General features: G+C 33.8%; 1 protein-coding gene across 22 annotated transcripts in view; it reads right to left on the minus strand.

Annotated features, from left to right (window-relative positions):
* BCAS3 (BCAS3 microtubule associated cell migration factor) overlaps positions 1–26,220 on the minus strand; it is a 487,145-nt gene that overhangs the window by 352,770 nt on the left and 108,155 nt on the right. For 21 of the 22 annotated variants that reach the window (XM_071219333.1, XM_053930625.2, XM_024573300.4 and 18 more), the window contains 5 exons: positions 25,834–25,941; positions 22,178–22,254; positions 13,923–13,999; positions 11,227–11,310; positions 3,679–3,849 (listed from right to left, as the gene is read on the minus strand). In XM_071219333.1, coding sequence (XP_071075434.1) covers positions 3,679–3,849; positions 11,227–11,310; positions 13,923–13,999; positions 22,178–22,254; positions 25,834–25,941 — 517 coding nt within the window. Of the gene's footprint in view, positions 1–3,678; positions 3,850–11,226; positions 11,311–13,922; positions 14,000–22,177; positions 22,261–24,448; positions 24,477–25,833; positions 25,942–26,220 lie in introns of those variants that run through there. The other variant, XM_071219345.1, reaches the window with a different exon arrangement.

A 26,220-nucleotide genomic window follows, 5' to 3' on the forward strand; every position in this document is an offset into this window, starting at 1 on the left:
GCTTAGCTTACACTTCATCAATCCTGATAATCACTGTCATTTAACATGAGCCTAGTTAATGTAACTATGCACATAACTGGATTTAGATGTGCCATCTTGCTATTTATTTTTATATGTTCCAGGTATTTCTTGTTCCTTTGATCCTCTTTTGTGTTAGACAATTATCTTTAATGTTATTATAGATCTAGCATGTTTTCATGAATACACGCTTATCATTTATTTCATTCTTAGCTTTTTGGTCAATTTCCAGAGTCCCCAAATACAGGCATACCTCATTTTACTGTGCTTCCCTTTATTGCGCCATGCAGATATTGCATTTTTTAGCAAAAAAGTATTTTTCAATGTACTTATATACATTGTTTTCTAGATGTAATACTAATGTACACTTAACCAACTACACTACAGTGTAAACATAACTTTTCTATGCACTGGAAGACCAAAAAATTCATGTGACTCTCTTTATTGAAAATTTTTTAACATGCCACAAAATTTCAATAATCAGTTTATGTGTGCCATGAGAAGGAAAAAGTTGAAAATCACTGCTCTAATCAATGGCACTAACACAGAAGCCATCCGGCAAAAGGCACATTAATCTTGGTGCACAGCAAAACCTGATAGCCCTACATAGAGTTCTAGAATCTTCTCTGTGTGAGCTTGACAAATATAATGACCTGATACTTTTAGAAGGATTCTCTCCATTGCATTAGCACCTTGCCTAAAACATCAAATCACTAAAACCAAAGCTATCCCAATACAACTGTCCTAAGACAAGTAAGTTTTACTCGCCACTTAAACTAAGGAGGCTGAACCCCTAAATATAGGTAGTAAAAACATGACTATATTAAAGCAACGCAAAGAACTTTAATTGATACATGATGAATAAGCCTTTATCCTATGAACAAAGAGACAAAACACCTAAGGAACAATTAAATTATTATGAATAACACGGGTACTCAAGTTGAGATAGCTCCATTTATATCATCATTAAAAAGAAGCATTTTTCTTTGATTAGAGACTTTGCCACATTGCTAACTTCAATTATATAAATGTGTAAAGGCAAACTATTCCACTTAACTTATCCTAGCCATGAAATGCTTTTAAATAAAACATGAAAGTAACACAAATAAAAATGTAGTCAATTAAATCCATTCTCCCTTAATGCAGTTACCACACAATGATCCTGTACCATAAAGATCAAACTAATCAATTTAGTATCAGATAGATACACTACCACTGTAAACATGAAAAAATCTTTATTAAATGTTCAATGGATTTAAACAGCAAAATCGAACCTAAAGTCAGCTTGAGCTCCTACAATACATATGAAAAAGGAAAACCGTTCCAGCTAAGATCAAACATCAATGGGAAAGGGCTGAAAGTAATAAATCTATGGCGATAACCATGGCAGTTTTTTAAATACAATCCAGCATAACCTGAAAACATCCCTGTACCCCAACTGAACTATGTATCAGAGACAAAAATGTCTTCCTGACAAAAAACAGATTCACATTACTAAATGAAAGGAGAACAGTATTACACAGACGAAATCTTGTTGCTTTGAAGAATATTTATTTATAAATAACAACATATATTGAACATCAATTTATTTTGTCTTATACTACAATTCTAAATCAAGTTAAAATTTTAGACTGTGTTAGAAGTAGGAATGTGCAGAAAATTATGCACCCAACAAATAATAGAAAATACAAAATTTCAGGTTGACTAACACTAATTTAAAAGCTAACATTTCTGATTCTTATCTCCTAATAAACAACTTTATGTGTTTCAAGTTTTACACTGAATTTATAACAGAAAAATTAACTTTTGCTACTCCACAACCTGAAGTCCATACTCCCATATTCAAAATCTGAGAATTCCATTTCAAAATAATAAAAAGTTACTGAAGAACTGGGGGCGGGAGCACACATTTGGAAACATGAGGCCTACTGCTATGCTTTTTATAAAATTAGTTTAATTTGTTTCTTTTTTACACGTTCCTATACTTAAATATGATAAAATAAAGTAATGAGTTACATCTCTATTTCATCAAAGATAGTAAGAGATAACACTTCCTACTTTTAAATGACCACAAATCTGCCTGTCAACAAAGGCTAGATGTTCAACAGATGTACTTCTACTCACCAAGCTAGACAACGCTGACAAGGCCTGTTACTACTCTCAGTAAATGTTACTACTCTCGAAGGGTGGCTTTGGATGTGAATTAAGATTCAAAGGACAAAAGAAAATTTTTACTTTAACATTCGTAAAACACTAACAGATTTATACATTTAATTCCAATTTAAAAAGAGAGCATCTGCATGTGCTCATCAACTTGAGCTAATTAACACGACTTCAAACAAAGTCATTACAGTGAACCAATAAGTTGGCTAGCACTTCACTGACAAGAGTATTAAACAAGAATACAAGTCTGTACACATTTGGTTAACAACGAAGTTCAAAAGGGCAAGGTGGAGAATTATTATTATTCAAATTTCAAATAAAATACAGTAGCCAAATTCAAAAACCAAAATGTTTAAAGCCTTGTTTTGTCTTTTAATTGCAGCAGACTCCAGATTGTTTAGGACATGCCACTTGATCTTACTATAACATTTAATACGTCAGTAACTGACAATGTAATCTTTCAGTAAGATGTGATACATATGCTAGAAGCAGATTTTTCTCAAAAAAAACATCTGACATACAGGGTGAATATTTTAAAGGCTCACAGAGTTTCTAAACATTATACCCTGCAAACAGAACTCAGTATATATTCTATGTAAAAGTAAAATAATTTTTATTTCACAAATGTTGCTCTACTCCTGTCTTATTCTAGTAATAGACATTAAATTATTTTGTATAGTAATGATCACAACTAACTGAATTTTAAAATTACCTTCCTTTCAGAAATGTATTTTAAATTCAAAACTATGATACCAAAGAATACATATTTGTGAGTACATGAGGAAAAAAAACACTAAACCCAACTGGTTTCTTATTAACAAGATTTAAATGCCAGCATACCTTTTTCCACGTTTATAGTTACTCGTTCTAAACATTTCTGAACCTACATTTTAAAAATCTGTTTTATCTGAAGATACACAATTTTATAATTAGCTATTACCATGTATCTAACATATACTTTGAGATTTCATGTATTTTTTCATATTTGTAATAATATTTGATAGCATTCACATTATTGTCACTTGTAACTATCACAGTCAAATTTTTTTGATTCCCCTAAATATGTATGGTCCTGTTGATTACTTCTCTGAATGAACATCTACCTCAAAAACATTATCAGAAGATTAATAGGTTCAGATACTAACAAATACTACTTAAAAATAAATAGTATTATGAAAAGAACAATAAAAAGATATATATATAATTACTTATTTATGAAACAAATGTCCTGATGAAGAGAGAACAAGAGAATCACTTAGAACCTCAATTTTACCGTCAGGTATGATACATTAATAAAATCTGAAATAACAGGTTTCAATACATTACCCATCATTTTATTGGGGGGGAAGTCTAACATAAAATAACTTCAGTTTCTAGACATCCAAAATTAGAACCTTTAGGGCCACATACATTTTGGCTCATCTTGACCCCGAATGACACTCTCAGTCAGCCCGTCCTCTAGGGAAAATGGACATTACATGCATCAGAGGTTCTTACCTGGCCCTCTCCAACTGTTTCAGTGTCTATGACTGTGATGATGCCTGGGACCAAAGGACTCCGCCTCGAGTTACTGTGGATGGCAACATCATCTTCCGTCACACCTGCAGGCAGCGTGCCTGTCAGCTGAGTCACCACCTTCCCAACCATTGTCAGGCCAGTTTTCAGAGTCTAAACAACGAAAGATAAAACTGATAAATAACTTGGTATCACTATTTTGATTCTAAATAGAAATATGCATTTTTGTTAAATTCTCCTATGCATTCAATTCTTTATTTTCTTACAAGCTTATATGTAGCAGTGAACTGTCACCGAAATTCAGTCCAACTTTTCATGTGACCTTAAATTCAGTATCACTTTGAGTGAATGGTATCAGTTGAGTCCCAAAGTCAGCACGGTAAGGGTAAATCCATAGGTGAATAATTTAAAAGATTTGTTTCACATGAGGACACAATTATATTTCTATAAAAATTATTTTCCTCCTCTTTTTAATGTCTATAACTTAAAATATGACATAGTAAGAAGTAGGAACTATGATATTCTATTTTTTGAAATACTACAAATCTAATTTTAAATCGATTTTTTAGCATGAAAAAGACTGGAATGTTGGTAGAATCCCTACGTGAAAACAAAACCATGTTTCCAATGATAATCTATAATATGCTGTTATATATAATATTATACATCAAGATTTAGCATGTGAAAAATACAGTCTCCACTCAACATATTCATTGCCAGATGAATGAAATATCATGTAAAATTAGCAAAGAAGGTTCTTTTCTCTCTGAGAACAGAAAACAATCCAATATAATGCTTCTGATATGCAATTTCAATAAAAGATAACTTAAGATGCTTTACAATAACATTTAAGCTCCATTTCATTTAAAGCAAATAGATAAAAGTAACTTGTGTGTGAATATTTTTCATTTTATGGGAATCTCATCTGAGTACATTCATCATCAATGAGCAGTTAAATTAATGTTTGGGGTTCTTTTTTGTCTGAATGAAAGAAAGCTAAAGAAGAAGAAAATTATGTGATTGATAAACATTGAAAAAAGATCTAGTTATTAGAGCCAAAAAAAGTAGTCAAGTTACATGGATATATCAAAAACAATGTATGACAGACACACATTCGGAAATAATTTTTCCAATTCTCACACAGTAAGAAAAAAGTTTTTATTAAAATACTTCAAATTAATCTTTAGTAAGGTAACTCTCTGTTAAAAATAATTATGGAAAAATAAATGAGTTTTAAACAATTAGATTAGAATTTTAGGAAGGAAATGTGTTTTCCACAGGAATTTTCCATTAAAACACCATATAACTAACACTAGTGAATTATGCATTATTTCACTGTGGATATGTTCTATGGAACCTTCACTATGAACTTGGATTGGTTAAGAGTCTAAACATAAATGATCTCTATAAATTTCCTCAGTTTAAGAAAAAACCGAGTCTACACAGAAGTTAAGTAAAACAGCAGCTCAAACAGCTAGCCAATGACAAAGCCAGATTTAAAACTAGGTCTATTTATCTCCGGAGCATGATTTTAACCACTATCAGCTATTTCCTTGTAATCTATTCCTGTTACTACTTGTGATCTCACACCTCATGAATTCAGAACACACACATACTGGGGAGGGGTGGGGGATGAAGACCATAATAGTGTATCTTAATAAATACTTAAATAAATGACCAGCAAAGCCATTTGCTAAATTCAAGCAAAAAGATATAACTTACAGCTGACTGAAACTAGGAAAAAGCCACAAATCAATTATAACTGTTTTGTTTAGTGCTAAAAAACTCAAACTGCAATGATTATAAAACACAGTAGCATTCCTCAATTAGCAGCCAAACATTTGTTTCAATAATTCACAAGAAATGACTTACACAGAGTCTGTTAGATTGTTGTCAAGAAAGCCTCTGAAGGACCAACAAAATCAGGCGCCACAGTGTATTGATGTCAGAAGCTGGCCAGGAAGCCTTATTAACCTCTGAGATGCTTCAGCTGATGTACTTACTCCATTAATGCTAATGGAGATGCTCCCACTTAAAGGAAGCTACCCCTTTATCAAAGAAATGCCTTTCAGATTTAAAGTCTTAGTTTGTATATCTTCCCCATTTGCCCTTGAGCCGATTATTTCATGCTCTTATACCAGTGAATAGGAATAAACTAAAATAACTGGAGCACACAGAAAGTGGGAAACAATGTACCAAAGCAAACCACAAGATAAACAGGAAAGTTTATATGAAAGAATGAAGAAAAAAGTCAGGGTGGGGGGTAGCAGTACAGGCAGGGTAGTATATATATGTTAGTCAAATGCTCCTATTACATGAAGAGTTATAGCTATTTCTCATTAAAAAAAATAATGACCACAAGTGGGGTCATCTTATTAAAATTTAACAGTCATCAAATCCACACTTCGTGCAGTGAGTGACAAGATAGTACTATCTATAATAGCTCACTAACTTCCAAATAAGGCCTAACGCAGGAGGTGAGAGAGGCATGCTAGACACTCTCCACATTAGCAAAGACCTTTGCTTCTAGGAGAAATTTGTCTCCATGTCACATCGGTGAGCACTAGTGTCCAGAAGCAACGTGTCATTTTATTTAATAATTTTTGCATATCACATTTACATATCTAAATCAGTTCACTATGTAATTAGCCTTTTCACTACATGTTAGTAGATATGGTATGTGCATACCTGATGAGTTCCTCAAATACATAGAAAAAATGGGTGGAGGCTAAGAAAAAGTTAAAAATAAAAAAATCTAATTAGGACAATTGGAGGTATTAATTTAGAAGGAGTGTCCTCACAACCTGAGTCATCTAAATTAAAAAGTTCATTATATATGTAAACAGTCTTAAGAGTAGTCACAAAACTATCTGTAAGAAAACTGAACATTAAGTTTATAACAATGTGAGATAATCTACAATGGCCAAATATTCAAATCAGTAAGGTACTTATTCTGTTCTGTTGCAGACAGATTTGCCAATGGGTCCCTAGTCATCTTTAACCTTTCTCGGGCCGTATCAGTTGTCCTCCCTGTCCATTAGTGCTAATGGGGCTGCTCTCACAAAACCTGTTAGTTGTCATTAAGAAGTTATCAGATAACAAGAGAAAATAGAGGCATTTTTATTAAATCAATTTACCACACTGGTGTTAAAACACATTAAAAGGAAATCTCAAATAGGTGAGTTATAGAGTAAGTCAAAAATATAAAACAAGATTTTATAAATGTATCAAAATAATCCAATTTGAACAATTTCAATATTAATTTTTTCCTCTATCACCACCACAGACAATTCATCACTGTTATATTCTTAAGGAAGGATAAATAAATTATTTTGAAACTCAAAGGGAAAAATCTAAAAGTATGAACATTAATTTTAAGTGATACTTGAAAACCCAGAAATTGTGAAAAAGGGTATTGCTGCAGGAGATCCAATTACATATAAAATTAACATATTTATACTTACAATCGCATAGTGAGAGGAAAAAAGTAAAAATTTAAAAATTAATCCTTCTATATAACAAAGTGGTTAAATACCTTCTATGAAGCGACATAAGAAGGTGTCATCAGAGAGAGAAAAATATTAATTACTCCTTCTGAGAAAGTGATACAACCATGAAATGAACGTGAATTTATTTTAAGACAAGCATCTTCTTAAGGAGCACATGCTACATGTCCTTTTAAAATGGTTTCCATGTTATATCTCAAAAAATATTATCTTACATAGAAATGATAAAAATGGTAGGAAATAATAAAAATTTTATTTTATATTTTCAATGATTCAGTCTAGGTAAATTGGACTGATCCCCCCAATGAAAACAAGGAGCAAAACTGAGGAGTAAAATTTTTTAAAACTCTGTTTGAAGGCATTGAATATTTAACAAGATAGTGAAGAGTCACTAGCTCTAAATCCAAGAGAACAAGGAAACCCATCCATATGAGCAGGATATGTTAGTACTACATGCATCTGATGATTCTAGAGAGCGTCACTAAGAAAATGAGTAGTGTTTTTGATAGACCGGTGGAACTATTTGGCCTTGTTCAAGGTGGTCCAACCTGGTGACCATCACTCCATGCTTTGGGATGGAGCATGAAAGGATATATAGTAGATAAGAGTGAACCTGTAGTAATCAGGCTCTCAGAGCTATTTCAGGTGAGTTTTATTTAAATAAGTTAAGTAATTTCAATACCTGAAACTACATTAAGATGATCCAGGACTAACAATTGCTGCAGAACTCTGGTATCATCCCAATCTCAAAATTGTTTCTAAAGATTTTTGAAATCAACTCTGGTAAACAAGTAGTCAGGTCCCAAAAACAGAACCAGATACTAGAGTTATCAGAAACATACATACTTAAAAATAACCATGTTTACTGTATTTAAACAATTTTATAATTAGAAAAAATGGAATTCTAGAGAATCAGAAATTATCACTATTTACTAAAATATTTCATCAGTGCATATGTTTGATCTTATTAAATTGGTTTTGTGCATATATTGAGAAAATCATATCTTTTTTTCCTTTAATCTGTTAATATGGCAAATTACACTAATTGATTTTTGAGTAATAAAGCAGTCTTACCATGTAGAATTTCCCCAAATGGGTTGTGCCACATTATTCTTATCATATATTGTTTCCTTTCTTCTGCTAGCTTTTTGTTTATGATTTTTCATACGTATGTTCATGAGTAAAGACAGGGCCATAGTTTTCCTTTCTCATAATGTTCTTGTCAAGATTTTGTATCAAGGTGATCTTGCATGATAAAACAAGATTAGGTATAACTGGACTATTTTATTCTATGGAAAAATATTTGTAATATTGCCATTATTTCTTCTCAAATGTTAGGAATTCTCTGGAGGTTTCTGGGTATGAAGATATCTTTGTGAGATTTTTCTTTTCTTGGGAAATTTTAACACCCCCTTATACTGCTACCTACAGGAATTATAAGTGTACATCATAATGTATTCTCACAAATAAGCACACTAATGTAATAGGAGTATAACATATAAAGGACCATATTTTTCGGACTGTAAGACGCACTTGACCATAAGATGCACCTAGGTTTCAGAGTAGGAAAAAAGCCCACTCCACCACCGCCACTCCCCCGCAAGGGAGCCAGCTAAGCTACATTCGTCCTATAAGACCACCCCCACTTTCCCCCCAAATGGGGAGGGGGGGTGTCTTATAGTCCGAAAAATATGGTAATAGTTAAAAAGACAAAAGGATTTATTTATAATTGGAGAAGTACTTGAAATTTTTGTGTATTTACCATGTAAAACTTGAATTGCTTTATACCTCAGAAGGCAAATTTACCCACAAACTTTCTAATATCCAATAACTTACTATGAGAAATGACCATCAGGGGTGGGGGTAGGAATGATCCCAACTTTCCAATCTTTCCTAAATGAAATATCCAAGTGAAATCAAGACTCATTCTATTTCTGGTAGGGTTTTACAAAAATAATTTGACAGTATTTTCTTTCATCTCAAAATATTCATGCTCTCTAATGCAGAAGTCTATAAATAGATAAACAAATAAAAGGAAAATGTTTTCAAAAATATGACATTTAAGTTAAGAATAAGTTAAAAGAGCAGGGTACAATATATGATTGAATTGACTGTGTTAAGACTGTCAAGAAATGGTGACAATAATACTGTAGTAACTATGTGTGGTGCCGGTTGGGTACTGGACATGTCAAGAGGAACACTTTGTGAGGTACATGACCGTTGGACCACTACGCTGTAATACAAAATCTTACTGAATGTCAATTGTAACTGAAAAACTTTTCCATCAAAAAATTATAAAAGTGGAGGTGGGGGAGGGAGGGGAGTTCGGCTGGGATGGGGTGGAGGGATGGGGAGAAAAGGCACACAACTGTAATTGAATAACAATAAAAAATTAAAAAAAAATTATAAAAGAAACGGGTGACATGTTTGTAGTTATATTTTTCCTACATTTTATAAATTTACAAACATGAACATAATGAGCATTAAAATCAAGCATAAGCAATTAACAAAAGTTAAACATTAGCCACTTTATTCAGGTGCTAATGGAAGAATTTAACACATTTCCAGAGCTAACAATGAATTTCGACTAATAGTAGTTTCACTGGAGACTGTCTACTGGAAATTGACTGGACGGTCTCATCATTGATGTCATTTTTCCAGTTCAAATGTTGAAGAGAGGTGTATATTCCTCATGGTTTGCTATATTGGAGTGTAAAAAGTAGGAAGTTCAGCCTTGTTCTTTTCAAAGCATATGTAGTCTAGTCTCATTCCAATTTCAGCTAATAGTTAAACAGCTTAAGAGTTACTGAATGAAGCAGATCATTCTTTTATGTAGGCACACAAAAACATAATTATAGCAAAGAACAGCTGAAAAACTATCCTCCATCACATACCTGAGAATTATTCAATATGACAATACAATGAGCTATTCTGATACAAATGTATGACTGATAAGTCTAAAAAGAATCTAATATTTGAGAAATGGATCTATTATAAACTAACTGATTAACACTGCAGCTCCCTATTTGCTGTCTCAGATTTCTCATCATTGAAATAACCATCCTAATTTTGGCGTACACGATGGAGAGAAGTAGCAATTTTTACAAAGATTCTGAAATCTAAAATGTATAGTGACGAAAGCATAAAGGCATTCAGCATTTAGTTTTTAAATTAAAAATATTTAATGCCTCATCAAACCAAGGAGCACATTCTAAAGCACATCATGTAAGCATTTGTGATCAATCTTGAAGTATTTTTGTATTTGTTTTACATAAAAACAGTGTGACCTATGATTCCCTCCCTGTGGTTTGCTTTAAACTGTTGTTCTTTTCTGAGTAGCTGTGCTTTTTATTACATGCTGTCATTTAGATTCACTATGTCATCCCTATTATTAGAATTGTTTTGTTGTATACTTCAGAATTCAAAAGGATAGTGATTATAAAAATACCTTATAATCAGCACAAAGTTTACGAGCCTTCATCAAAATTAACCCTACCGCACACGCACAAAAAGAACTCACGTGACAAATGTGCAGGGGGCAGCCCTAGGACAGACAAGAATCTTTCAATGTGTCAGGGATTGGACTCAAGTTTTCTTAGGGAATACTATGGTTTCTATGTTGAAAAGATTCATAAGCATTCAAAGACACAAAGGCGTGTTACTATAGGTAGAATAATGCAAATCACACAGAAAAAGCCCATAAGTCACTACTTACTTCTTTCAAAAGTGGAATTAATTACATAAGACTTTAATCTAGCTAGCAGACTTAAATATTTAAAATTAGGTAACTATAGACCCTATAATCATTACAATAGAAATAAAGTATTATTTATGAACCTCAAGAAATTAAGAACCTAATCATTTAGTCACCAATTCTCATGAGTGACAAAATAAGTCTGTCTTACTTCTTAAGTTTATTACACTTGTGAATGAAAATGGAAGAGCAAATCTCGATCCAATTCAGGAGAGAAACTTGATAATTACCACACACACTCAAAACTCCCAGAGACTGCGGGATACTCACTTTGGCAGCACTAATGACCGTGGCAGTGTAAGACTGAATGTTGTCTCCACAGGCTCCACCACGGGACTGATGACATCGAATCAACTGGAAAAAAAGAGCGAGAGAGAAACCAGAAAGTCATTCCTATTAAACTGTTTAAGCCTACAGGGTATTAGGATGGAGCTTATTTACCATGCATAATGATGGTAGTGGGTGGGAATGTTTGTACGAGTGTATTTCATACAAACAGCCAAAAGCCGTGCTCAGGCACTCTTAGCCTTGTATAATCTGCTGGTGCCACTGGGGTCGTTTCATGCACAAATACGATTTTTAATTACAAGATGAAGAGTCTTTAAGAATTCATAAACTCCCAAATGGTAGAATTTGGGCTCTGGCAGCCTTTCCACAAATAAAATTTAAAAACGTAATCAAAGGACTTAGACATGACTTCCTAACATTAAATATTTAACAGGCTAGCAAATTAGAGGTTTTGTCCTCTTAATTCCTAGATAAAGATTGCAAAAGGAAACTTGAAAAACATAGACAAAAGATAGTGCTGTATTTTCATTTTCAACTGTGTCAGTGGAAAAGGGGCACAAATTATGCGTAGACCGACTACGACACATACAGTAGCTACCCACTTCAGAGGGCTCACTAGTTCTACTATCAGGTTGGAAAAGACAAGCCCTCATTCATGCCTGATGCAAACAAATCAGTCTGCCCATGTTCAAAGTGCACCACTAGTCTGACAAGTGTGATTCTCTCATGCGCTCAGCAATGAACCCGGATTAAATTCTGCACTGTCCCTATATTTCGTAAATTTAGTAAAAATAAATAAATACACACATATAATTACTCAAATTTTTACATTTTAATTTGTTTTTAATCTTCACTGAAGATATAGTTATTAATTCTAAACAGAGAAAGAGAAGGAGAGAGAAAGGGAGAGAGAGAATCATCGATCAGTTGCCTCCCATACACGACCTGACTGGGGACCAAACCCACGACCTTTTGGTATATGAGATGACACTCCAACCAAATGAGCCACCCGGCCAGGGCACATGCAAACTTTTAATGACATAACAATAACAGAGTATTAGAACAGCTCCATGTAGTGATTTGAATTATTATAAGCATAGAGAATTCAGAAAGAATCTACCTCTCTCAAAATATTAAGAACAAAAAATGCTTGATATAATTTAAAACCAGGTAATTTGATAAAGACTAACATTTAAACCTTTTATTCTATAATCAAAATTTTCTAATTCACTGACAATGTATTTAGAAACAATTCCTCAAGGCAATAACAATACATACACTAAAAGGAAATAGTTTTAAAAATCTGATGTCAGATGTCAAGTTGCCATATTCAATGGTTGCTTAAGTAGATTTTAAGGTCAATAGTGAGGAATTTTCCAAATGACAGGTGATAGGTAAATCTGGCTTCACATAAGGAAAAATAGGGAATTTGAAAATAATTGTTTTAGTTAATTAAAAGAATCTCACTCACTCATTCATTCATTCATTCATTCATTCACATTCAATAGAATTATGAAAGCCATCCCTCTGCTGCCTCCTCCCACAAGTGCAAGGAAAGACATTATCATGGAAATATCATCTTTTTTGTACCCTAGGTAATTATAATAATCATGGATAAATATGTGAAAACAAGCAATACTGTGATTATTTTCAATTCAACTAAAACTAAGTTCTGAGTCAGTCTGTCTACATAAACATAATTAACCCAGAAATTTTTGTTTAAAGCTTAGAATCATTAGAAAATTACATTTGCAACTCAATTCAAAAATACAGATATATCAGAAATTTTTGTAGTGCAACTGTATTAAATGGACTAATTTATAGGAAATATTGGTAAGTGAAAAAAAATGTACAAAAGAGCACATATATTATGTAATCCTTTGAAAAGAAAGGAAAATATAAATACAGGGGGAGAGACAAGAAAGGGGGAGAGGAAGATAAAAAGCATGAGAAATATCAGTGAAACAGAAACATCAATCGGTTGCCTCTCATAGGCTTCCCAGCAGGGAATCCAACTCGAAACCTTGCCTTCACGGGGAATGGAACCCACAATATTTCAGGGTACAGTACCACGCTCCAATCAACACTGGCCAGGGCCACGTTTTCCTTCTGAAATTTCAAATGTACCTTTTGCTTTGATTTGGACATAAATAAAACTTTCAGTATATAAATATAGTATCTTAACTTACTATGATGACCTTAATAGATAAATGAAATTGATCAATAACTGGAAAAGTCAACAAAATGTGAGTATCTGTGATTTAATTATTAAGACAAATGTTTTAAACTCTCATTTATAGTTTAACTTATAGACAAATAGTTACAATAAATTAAATTATTCCATGCCTCAGTTTCCCAATCTACCAATAAAACAGAAATCATCCCTAACTCCTGATTTCTAGCTCCACAGAATCAGCTCTGGTAATACCGATGATGTGCTTTAAGATTAATGGAGTAAAGTTCTCTATATCAAACTAAGCACAGAAAATGAAGGTTCAGTCTAAAAACTGATCTTAAGCAACAAGGGAGATAAGACAATTATTGGGTGTCCAACTAAAACCAAAGCCAAGTCAAAGAAAACAAACTAGCAAATTAAAAGTTCATTATTGGTTGTCACTTTGGAAAGATTCTGGAACACCTCTCCATTGCCAATGACCCACACAGGGGCCATGCCTTACCTTGTTTTCTGCATAAGCAAGCCAGCGGCTCCCGAGAGCAATGGGATTCATGTTGGGCCCTGGACAAGGATAGCAGCCTGAAAAATTTCAAAAAGCAATACTGAGAAACTTCTTAATAAATTTACTGTTGATGCACCATATTCTGATGCCATTAAAACAGACAAAACAAATGCTTTCATTTTTTTCAAGTATCACATAAAATTCCCATAATAGTAGCTATTATTTTAATAGCTAAATTTGGTTCTTTATTTTCTCTTATACAGTTTCCCTTTGGTTTTGGCTTTTTTCAAATAAGAAACAAATCTGGGAGGAACTGGTAATGACTTTTTGCAGAAAAAAAAAAAAGGGGGCATTTTACACAGTTATTCATACAACAAGAGAGAAGCTAAGAAAAAACATTTTAAGTTCATTAGTCTACAACTTCATGAGTGAAGCAATAATGTTTGGAAAGTAAAGAGGAAGCACACAGTTGGTTCGGGACTTTAAGGGCAAATGATAGGGAAGACAAACACCAAAAAAGAAATGAAGATACTATGGGGGCAAGGACGGTGGGGGGGGGGGGGTACAAGTATTTAAATATGGGGTCAAAGAGAGGTAATCCACACAAGGTACATCATTAAAAAGATGTTAGGGAATTATTTACATAATCCTACAAATTAGCATTAAGCACTCAATTTAATTTTTCTTGTCCTCAGCCTAGCCAATAACAAAATAGTAGAAAGGAATATTTTGAGGTTTTCTCATTTCAACAGGGACAAATCACATATTCCTGACAGTGGAAACCAGCCATGCATGGAAACACCAATGCCCTCTTCTTGAACTCTGCTAACCAAGAAACACAAAATTTAGTCAAGTAAGTGATGTCTGCCATCCGAGAAGCTCTCATCTCCCCTCTGGCTATGCCAATAAAGTCTCCTGAGGCTATCACCTTCATCTATCAACAACACAAAGTAATATTCACTGTCTCACAAAACCGCTTTTTATTTTAATTTAAATTTTTTTTTCAGTTACAATCGACATTCAGCGTGATTTTGTATTGGGTTCCGGTGTATGTCACAGCGGCTACACCATCATATACTTCACAAAGTATGCCCCCTGAAATTTCCTGAACCCAACTGGCACCATACACAGCTATTATAATATTACTGACTATATTTCCTATGCTGTACTGTACGCCCTCGTGACTGTTTTGTAACTACCAATCTATACGTCTCAGTCCTTTCACCTTTTTACCCACTCCCCTAACACTCCTCCCCTCTGACAACCAGCAGTCTGTTCTCTGTATCTATGAATCTGTTTCTGTTTTCACAAAACTTCTTTTAAGGGGACTTAGTTGAAAGAGACTGCAGAATCAAAGAACACAAAAAGTCTAAACTAAAGGACCCCTGGTTTATCATTCCAAAAGCATCTGGTTAATATTCTCACAAATGTGTTTCTCTAAAATGTACACTAGAGGATCAAACTGAGGTTATCTATTTCTTAGTTTAAGTCTCAATTCAGAATGTAAATATATGTAATCATGAGGCAAAGAAGATTTTATACCAATAAATTGTCTTCTCATGGGAGAAAATTAGCCAAATTACATGAAATCCATGAGCATAGTAGCAAAACCCGTATTTCTACATTGCAAACTGCTCACATATACACTACCTAGCAGAAGGTCCCCGTGTGTGTTATTGACCCTAAAAGGAACAGTCAGTGTATGATAGTTCATACTTATTAATAAAAGCACAAAAGCACACTTATTAATAAAAAGAAAATAATTAACTACTTTGACACATATTCTCAAAAATAAAAATAGCTTTATGTTCTGTGATATATTTATGATTGTTTCTATCTCACTCCCACTTGATCAGAGAGATGTAAGGTCAATGACGTGTTTTTTTTTTTTTGTTCACTGTGGAATCTCCACTGCCTAGAACAGTGCCTGAAAAAAAAACAGGTTAATAAGATATTTGAATTAAACAATGTACCTAAACTAAAGCATTTTTACAAGGCATTGGCAAATAAAAAGTCATCTACAAAAGAACATTTTCAAATGTTCAAATTGTGTGCTCAGCTAAAAGCCAGATATTTTATCGGAAAGCCATATTTAACAGAAACCTTTGTCCAACATATATCATATGGTTCCCTGAACTCAGACAGCCTTGAGTAGCAGTGGTCATCACTTTGAAATTTGGGTAGTGCTGTGTTCACAGCACTGAAGAAGCACACACTGATGCTGCTTCCGTTGTACAGTACTTGTCATTTTACCTCCTGCGCCTGCCATCTATTCTGAGTTTTCATTTTTAAAGAAGATTAAGATACTTATTAAAAAAAAAGACAATGACCCTAAGAGAAAGTCCACATGCCATATCAAAAAAATAAAAAATAAAAACAAGGTGAGCTTTATGATTTTTGCATATTGTTTAAAAAAACTTTTTTTATTTTATGGTTTGAAGCGGTATCTTTGTAATATTTTGGGTCTTTGGAAAATTGACCTCTGGGTAACTAGGATATTACTATATCCACTCAATGCTGATTATGGCCAAATACAGAGGACAAAGGCCCACTAAAATACTTCAAAATCAAAGAATACAAAAGGCCTAACCTAAAGGACTGCTGGTTGATCATTCCAAAAGAATCTGGTTAATATTTTCACTAAATGTGTTTCTCTAAAATGTACACTAGAGGATCAAACTAAGGTTATCTGTATTTAGATAACAGATATTATTATACTCCCATTGAGTAAACTAATCTTACTCATACAAAAATGTACTTATATATATATATATGTATACTTATATTCCACAGATATTTTCAGAGCTAGAAAAATGAGTATAAATATGGTCTATAATAAAGTTCCTCCTTTTAAATGTTGTGAAGAAAAAAAAACAGAATAAATAGTTGTGTATTGTGGCATTACATAAAAGGTACCTAATCTCCTAAACTTCAAAGTCAACGTAATCTAATTCTCAATTTTGATAACTATTTTATCTCACTAGAGCCTAATAAATATATTCTCCTTTCTCAAATAAAAGGATACTATGTAAAAGTATAGTTAACAATTTTTCATTTTACTTTTTGAGGCAATGTTTTCAGAAATCAGTGGACCTCAAGAATTACAGTGCATTGGAATAAAAGCAAATTGTTTTTGTGCTCTTCTAAAAACACTCTGCAGCTGGAATCAGCAGAACATCAGCCACTCAGCACTGTCCCAACTTTATAAGCATGACTCCTTTAAAGATTAACTGCTGCCTCCAGCTAAACTTTGAAAACAAGTGAAGGAAAAAAAAACCCAAACCACTCTAATACTCAGACTAATTCTAACATGTTTGTAATGTTTGTGAACAAAGTAAAAGACAACACACATGAGACTGACACAATTTAGATGGCATCCTCCTAGAACCTCGGTCCAAATGTAGAGTTGACCTGAACTCACTTTGAAAAATCAAGGATGTAACTATTCTCTGTAACACCACCTTATTTTTCTTGGTAAGAACAACTCAAAGATTTCAGACCTTTTGGAAAAGGAAAAAAACAGATGTCTGCATTTATGATCAACCGACTTTCAACAAGGGTACCAAGACATGTCAATGGGGAAAAAAATAGTCTTCAACAATGATGATAGGCCAAAAGGATATCCACATGCAAAAAAAATTATACTCAACCTTGATCTCACAGAGCATACAAAAATTAACTGTAAGGCCCTGGCCAGGTAGTTCAGTTGGATAGAGCATTGTCCCAACACGCCAAAGTTACAGGCTTGATCCCCAGAGAGAAAATATACAAGAATCAACCAATGAATGTATAAATGAGTGGAACAACAAATCAGTGTTTCTCTCCATCTCTCTCTCTCTAAAATCAATCGATCAATACTTTAAAAAAAAAATTAACTCCAAATGCATCAAAGTCTTAGAAAGCCAAAATTATTACCCTCTTGTAACAAAATACAGTTGTAAACATCCATAACTTTAGGTTAGGCAATGCTTTCTTAGATATGGCACCAAAAATAACAAGTGATAAAAGAAAAAATAGATAAACTGGACTTTATCAAAACTAATCTTTTGTGCCTCAAAGGACACTACCCAGAAAGAAAAAAGACAATTCTCCAAAACCACTTCTTATTTTATACCAATAACTTTTATAGTGGTATATGAGGGGGGACCCCAAAACAACTGGAATTATCCTCTGGAGTGCAGGTGCCTTATAGCACAGGTTTCCCCCACTAGGTGAGTGACCCATCTGTATCAGTGTACCAGCTGGCATGGTTGTGAGAGGCTATGTTCAGTTTCAGTGAATTTTTTTTTTTTTTGAAGACTCTTTCATTGCATTTGCCCATTTCATGATGGGTAATTTACGAATACACCCTTCCACACCACACTGAGTATTCAGCAGTTTTTGACCAAAATCAGCATGACCCTGGTGCCCCACCCTCCCTATTCAACCTGAGTAACCCATTGTGGAAGAGGTAAAACAAAAAACAGCAAAAAGCACTAAAAAGGCATCAAAATCGACAAGTTCAAAACCTGTTTTGAGCAGTGGAAAAAAACATCTCAATAGGTGTATTGTATCAAATGGAGAATACATTGAAGGTGACTGAAGTTTAAACATGTAAGAATAAATACACAATGTTTTATAAATAAATTCAGGGTTTTTTGGGGTGCCCCCTCATATTGAAATCTAGAAAAGACTATGAACATGCTCTACAGAAAGACATATAAGCACAAAAAATATTACGTAACACATCAGAGATTTGTCTGACCATCTTACAACTGATTAATGACCTTCTTAAAGTTCCATGACCTTTTACTTATTTTTGTTTTATTTTTCATGTTTATGAAATATCATGAATTAAAGAGTACTGCCATTTTAAGGCTGAATGGGTGGGAAGGATGGACAGTGAGTAAGAAATTCGTAAGTCAGCTCATTGCACACATTTGCCTAGTGTCCACAAGTATCAGGCACCTTCCCAGGCTGTGAAAACATGGCGGCCTAGTCCATTGTATACAAATGGGTAACCAAAAGAACAAGAATAGATTTGACTTTTAACTTGATCTGGGCTTAGGTCTCACATTAACCTTCCAAACCCTTTTTTAAAAATTTACAAATTTGTTTCTGAACATAAAAAGCCTCTTTTGAAAATTAAAAATAATTTTGCATTTTAAATATCCTTTAAAATAATCCCATACATTTCTTATTCATCATTAACATAGATGAAGAGTACATACTAATACTAAGAAATAACATTAGGACTATAAGGTACCAACATTTCTTTTCCTCCTCTAGGTAAAACGGGAAATGGAAAGAGTTACTTACTTACTGTGTAATCCCTTGGTCTCTCTGGAGACTTCATATCTACCTTTCAATTTAAGCACAGTGGAAATGACTGCTAATGACATCTATCAGTCTTTGTCTTTTGTCTTCTTAATCATGCATGGGTTCGGATTTCCACATCAGACAGCTGCTCAAGGCCACCTTTTCTGTACAGCCAAATACAAAGCTGTCTCCTTTCTCATCATATTGGCTGTGTTCCCTTCCAAGTTATCTATCAGCTCCCTTTACCTGATCCTTCTACCCTCTGGCACAAATTCAAGATGCTTTCTCTGATGGGCACAGCTGTCTCTACTAATTTTACAGTCCTGATTCAAACATAACTAAGGTACTCACAATTGTATTACACAAGAGTTTTTAAAAGTATTTTAGAAATTAAATGTATGTTTACATGATCAAAACAATATCCATGCAGCAGAACCAAGAATTCAGAAACAAACCGATAAGTATATGGGCAACTGATTTCCAACAAAGGATCCAAAAACACACAATGGAGAAAAGAAAGCCTCTTCAGTAAATGGTCCTGGGACAAGTGGAAAGCCACATGTAAAAGAATGAAACTAGACAGCTATTTGTCACCATACACAAAAATTAACTCAAAATGGATCAAGGACCTAAAAACTGGCCTAAAACAATAAAACATATAGAAGAAAAGAGAGGTACTAAACTTGTAGATCTTGGTCTCAGAGAAGACTTTATAAATTTGACCCCCCCAAAAAAGAAAATAAAAGGAAAAATAAATAAATAAGTGGGATTACATCAAACTAGAGAGATTCTGCAGCAAAAGAAACCGCCAACAAAACAAAAAGACAACCACCAAAAGAGGAGAAATTTGCAAACAATACTCCAGAAAGGGGCTAATATAAAAAATATATAAAGAACGCATACAACTCAACACAAAAAATTAAGTACTCCAATTAAAAAATTGACAGAGGACCTGAACATTTTTCCAAAGTCAACGAACAAGTTGGACAGGATGTGAAGAAAAGAGAAGTCTCATGCACTGCTGGTGGGACTGTAAATTGGTTCAGCCACTGTGAAAAACAGTATGGTGGTTCCTCAAAAAATTAAAGTAGAACTTCCATGAGACCGAGCAATTCTACTTCTGGGTATTTACTATTTTTTAAACTTCTTTTTTTTTTTTAATTTTACTTATTTATTTTTAGAGAGAGAGGACAGAAAGGAGCAAGAGAGGGAGAGAAACACCAATGTGGGGTTGCCTTTCATGCGCCCCCCAACTGGGGACCTGGCCCACAACCCAGGCATATGCCCTGACTGGGAATCAAACTGGCAACCCTTTGGTTCACAGGTGGGCACTCAATCCACGGAGCCACACCAGCCAGGGCTGAGCATTTATTTTTTAAAAAAATAAAACATTAATTTGAAAAGTTATGCAACCTATGTTCATCGCAGCATTATTTACCAGAGCCAAGTTATGGAAGGAACCCGGGTGTCCATCGATAGATGAGTGGATAAAGATAATGTGATGCTGGAACACATACACGATGGAATGTTACTCAGCCATAAAAACAATCAAGTCTTGCCATCTGTGACAACACTGATATTATGCTCAGTGAAATAAGTCAGACAGAGAAAGACAAATACCATATAATTTCACTTATATGTAGAATTTTTAAAAAACAGACTGAGAGATACAGAGAAAAAACTGATGGTGGCTAGAGGAAAGGGGGAGGAGAAAATGGATGGAACAGGTGAAAAGGAATAAGAGGTACAAACCTCCAGTTATAAAATGAGTAAGTCAGGGGGATGTAATGTACAGCATAGGGACTATGGTCAATAATATTGTAACAATTTTGTACAGTCACAGAGGGTTAACAGACATCATGGCAATCAACATTAGAAGTTATATAAATGTTGAACCACTATTTCTATACCTGAAACTAACACATCATTGTATGTCAACTATACTTTTACAAAAAATAAATTAAAATAATTTAATAAAAATAATGCTTTAATGGGCCAGTGTTGATACAATCTAAATTTTGGTAGATTTCATCAAATTGCCTCCTACAGAGTTTATGTCAGCTTATACTCTTACCAGCAGTATATGAGAACACCTGCAAAACCAATCACAGCGTAATGCACTGCAAATAGTTGTGATTTTTCAGGAGGTGCAGCAATATGATTGGAATTCCCTGATCACAACAAAACTGAGATCTGTTCTATTCCAATAGAACTCTGTGAGGGCACATACATATCAACTCTGGAAAACCTGCTGTAGCTTCAATAGTGAGTTCTCAAGGTTAAAACATAAAAAACAAGAGTGAAAACTACTGTTTTATTAGACTACAGTATTATAAACTTCAGGCTTTGTTCAGAATTAATTCCTGCTGGAATTTCCGTTCTTCTGGCCTGCCCTACCAATCCTAAACAGGCTACTGAAACAGACTAGCCTGTTTTCCTTTAAAGAAAAAAATCTCACTCTCTCTCCCTGTCTCCCTGTGTGTGTGTTTAGATCCAGATTCCATGCTTAGTTTTGAACTTTGGGGCAATAGTAGAAGTAACGGGATGTGGGTGAAAAGAGGAGGGAAAGAGCCACACTCACACATTTCATCCATTTTCAAATGTCTCACGTAAGACAATACAGTTACTTTAAGCGTGTTATGAAAATTGAACAACTGTTCTGAAAGTACACCACAGTTCTATGAACCTAAGTTAATCACGGCAACTCAAGGAAAATATACAAGAAGAAACTGAGGCAATATTGTACAAGGCTTGCTTAGTAGTATGTGGAAAATGGGGTTTGAAATAAAACACTATAAAATTAGAGTACTGAAGAAGACATCCACAGAAACAAAGAAGTATCGTAATAATTTAATACTATGAAAATGATTATGATTACAATTACTCTGCTGATTCTAACAAGTAAATACTATAACTCAAATGCTTATGATAGAAAATATATCATAATTGGTACATACTTGTGACAAAAAATTTTTTTGTGAAAGTACAGCTATCAAAGGCAGCAATTTTCTCCTGCAATACTACAACGAGGATCCTAGAATTAGAGAGAAAACACATAAAAGAAAACATGAGTGTGAAATTCTATAAATTGAATCATAAAAAGGTAAATCACCGAGATTTAAACAAGTATCTATCATTACAACTTAAAAAAATCAAGATAGACATTAGAGGAGGAAAAGTGACAGAGAACAAACTACATCTCCACTCATTATAAATCAAATAAATCTATCTTCATTAAGAATGTATGAGATCAATAAACTGCTGGCTATTTACTAAAAGTGTTTTTCCACTTCTGGCTCAAAGTCATGGAACTATACATAAAATGGATTTATATAACTTGTCACTTAAAATTATCACTGAATTTCCCAACACAAAAGCAAAAAAGAGAGAAAAAAAACTCAGACAACTATAGTTCAATGTAAATGAGTCATTTCTGATAGACTCAATGCATTAAAATTTAATCAGACTCTGTATAAACTATATTTCTCCCAGAGCCCAAGATTTATAAATAATTAGGAAAATAATTTAGTTATAATTTTTTTTTAAAAAGCAGAAATTCCTAAAATACATCCCAGGTAAAGTCTTATAAACATTTTAGTGTACTGCTCTTTGCAAGTCATTAATATAACAGCCGAATCTCAAAGTTATTTTTAAAATCAAAGATAATTATCGTTAAATATTTAGCATACTCATGATGTATTTTTCAAAATTGGAGGGAAGTAAATCTGAATAACATGTGCTAATGATGGGTGGGGATAAAAGTTATACTTAACATGCATGTTTTATTAATCCTTAACACAATTGACAGCACCTAAATGATTCTGTCATGGCACTTAATATAAGAAACCAACCAATCATCAGACTGAGGTCAAAAGGTTCAGGGAATCCAAAATAAGAAAGTGAAAAACTCAAATAAGGGAAAATGCAAAAAAGACAAATCACAGATTAAAAGGTTTTATGTAATCCAGTAGCCTCTCCCCAAAACATAGTAACATACAAAATTATTTCCAGCAGGAAGATTTAATTATGAATATTGGTTAGTTCAAAAGACTGATTTGTAAACAAAAATGCAAACTTAACCAGGAAAAGACCTGACAAATCAAATTTGATTTTTTAAAGAGTGATTTACTTATTTATTATTAGAAAGGGGGGGAAGGGAGGGAGAAACAGAGGGAGAGAAACATCAATGTATGGTTGCCTCTCGAGCACCTCCTACTGGGGACCCGGCCCGCAACCCAGACATGAGCCCTGACTGGGAATCGAACCAGCGACCCTTTGGTTCCTAGGCCGGCATTCCATCCACTGAGCCACACCAGCCAGGGCTCAAATTTGACTTTTTATGAAGCAAAATCTAAGTAGTATCCTTAAATCAACATGATAACTTTTCCCCTAACCTTTATCCCATTTGAACTTGCACAATTTCTAACGTGAAAATCAATTCCAAAAAAATTACATAATGTATCCACATCAGGAGGTTTTTTGTTAGAACATATCTTCATATAGTTTTTCTTTAAAAAAATGCAAGTAAAATATGAACCTTTGCAACATTAACCAAATATCCTAGAATTTCATTTCTACTTTTCTCTGATGACATTTCATATTCATATCATTCTCCTATCTTCTGTAACTCCTACTGAGAAGTTTCAAAATCCTTAATTACTTATAATGAGCACACTGTCTATGAAAAATCAACCATTTTAATTTTCAAGGGTATTTATTACTCTTTATTAAAATATTAATACATTTATTATTTCATTGCCGAAATTTTTAAACACAGACGCAGACATATTTGTTGTAAGAAAAGGCATCCCTGACTATTTTCACATGCATCATCCAGAAACACAGCACTGGGAACAAGTGCAGAGTTGAGAAAAACCCAATTTTCTCCTTCACATTCTTTGCAGCAATTTTTTAAGATAATGTAAGAAATACTTTTTTAAAAATTTAACTTCACTTTTTTTCTTTTTTCTAGTATATTTATGTATTTATAATACAAGCAACCTGGCTGGTGTAGCTCAGTGGATTGAGTGCAGGCCTGCAAACAAAAGGGTTGCTGGTTCGATTCCCAGTCAGGGCACATGCCTGGGTTGCGGGCCAGGTCCCCAGTTGGGGGGTGCGAGGGACAACTACACATTAATGTTTCTCTCCCTCTTTCTCCTTCCTTCCCCTCTCTCTCTAAAAAATAAATAAATAAAATAAAATAAATACAAGCAAATATTTGTACTTATCTCATTTTTGAATGTGTTCGAGTTTCTCTGTGGCTAAAGAAAAATAAGTAATCCACTTTGTGACACATGAAAAGAAGAGCTTTCATTACAGTTTTCCTGGTTCCATACACTATCTACTAGACCCAGCTAGTTAACAGTGATGACTTTGAATAATTTAACATCTCACTGGATAACAACATTATCCTAACAATATTTCTATTTCCTATAATTTTGAGTGTGAAATTACTGAATTTTAAATATGCATAATAATTTGGTCTTCATTATGAATTGTATACCATCACAGAATACCTTTTTTTTGTCCTGTTTCAATTCAAACACATTTATCACTAGTATCAAAGCCTATGTGCTCGTTAGTTTGTATTTATCAGGTACGTCTACCCTTCCAATTCAGTTCAATCTTTCTGAGTCACTGTTTGAAATACCCCTTTAAAATCTAACCTGAGGCCCTTGCTGGTGTGGCTCAATGAATTGAGTGACGGCCTGTGAACTGAACGGTCGCCAGTTCGATTCCCACTCAGGGCACATGCCTGGTTTGCAGGCCAAGTCCCCAGTTGGGGGCGTGTTGTTTCTCTCACTCTCTTTTTCCCACCCTTCCTCTCCCTCTAAAAATAAATAAAATCTTTTTAAAAAAATCTAACCTGAGGCTTTTATTATAAAATTTACTTTATATTGACATAACATAAAATACTTCATTTTCAATGTTCTACGTGTTTGCTTTCCAATGCAATGAAAGAATTACAGTTTGCATTGATACCATTGTAGGGGTTCGGTTTAAATGTACAAGTAAGTGTTAACTAACACAAGATTCTTAATGTCCCTTTCTCCTTCCATGTGTTGTACTTACATAAATTCATTCTTCATTATTACTAGGTCAGGTAGAAAATCAACCAAGGTCTGAAAATTTTCCTAGAGAATCCTACCAAGTTCCTGTGTTAGCTCAATTGTAGTCTTAAGGAATGAGGAAAAAAGCATTTTTTGCAGTTCAGATATGTTTTGTTTTGGTACATGCTAAAAGGAAAATTATATTCCTATCATAAACCAGTAAACAGAGAGGCACACACATTACATTAAAAAGGTACGTAATACATAAATCATTTCCCATAGCCTCTGCACGTTTTGCTCAGATACTTTCTATTCTTTTCCATTTCATTTTTAAAACTCTGGCTATGATTCACTAAACTTAATTCACAATTCAGTAATGGGTCAGGACTGGAAGTTTGAAAATATTCATTAAGAAATCTTAAGAGCTACTCCATTTAGCAGCACTCAGAAGGTGTTTTTGCAGCTTTTTCTTAATAAGTCAGAGATAGTCAATGGTATTGGTAGAGCTCTGCATGCTCAGGAGGTATGTTACCTTGCACGAGAAACACGTGAAAAATGCTTACCGCTTGTTGCAATGAAGATCATAGATAGGAGTTTTAAACTGAATGGACTTGGCCATCTCCCCAGTACGAAGTGAATACAGATCCACACAACAGTAAGGTGGGCTAGTGCTAAAAAATAAAAAGAAATAAAAATGCCATTATTTTTCAAAAGGTGGGATGGCCAGTAAACTCTAATACTTTCTTATGAAAATAATCTTAAAACCTCTTAGAATAAGAAGAAAATTGATTTGAGTTGTTTAAAAAAAAATCATAATATATCCCAGTCAACTCATTTCAGGAAGGCAAAACTAGAGAAAGAAAAATTAGTAAAACTCATTCAGTAACTTACTACTATAGAAAAGGGCCCTGGCTGGTGTGGATCAGTGGATTGAGCACGAGCCTGCAAAC

Source organism: Desmodus rotundus, chromosome 9 (assembly GCF_022682495.2).
Source record: "Desmodus rotundus isolate HL8 chromosome 9, HLdesRot8A.1, whole genome shotgun sequence".
NCBI lineage: Eukaryota > Metazoa > Chordata > Mammalia > Chiroptera > Phyllostomidae > Desmodus > Desmodus rotundus.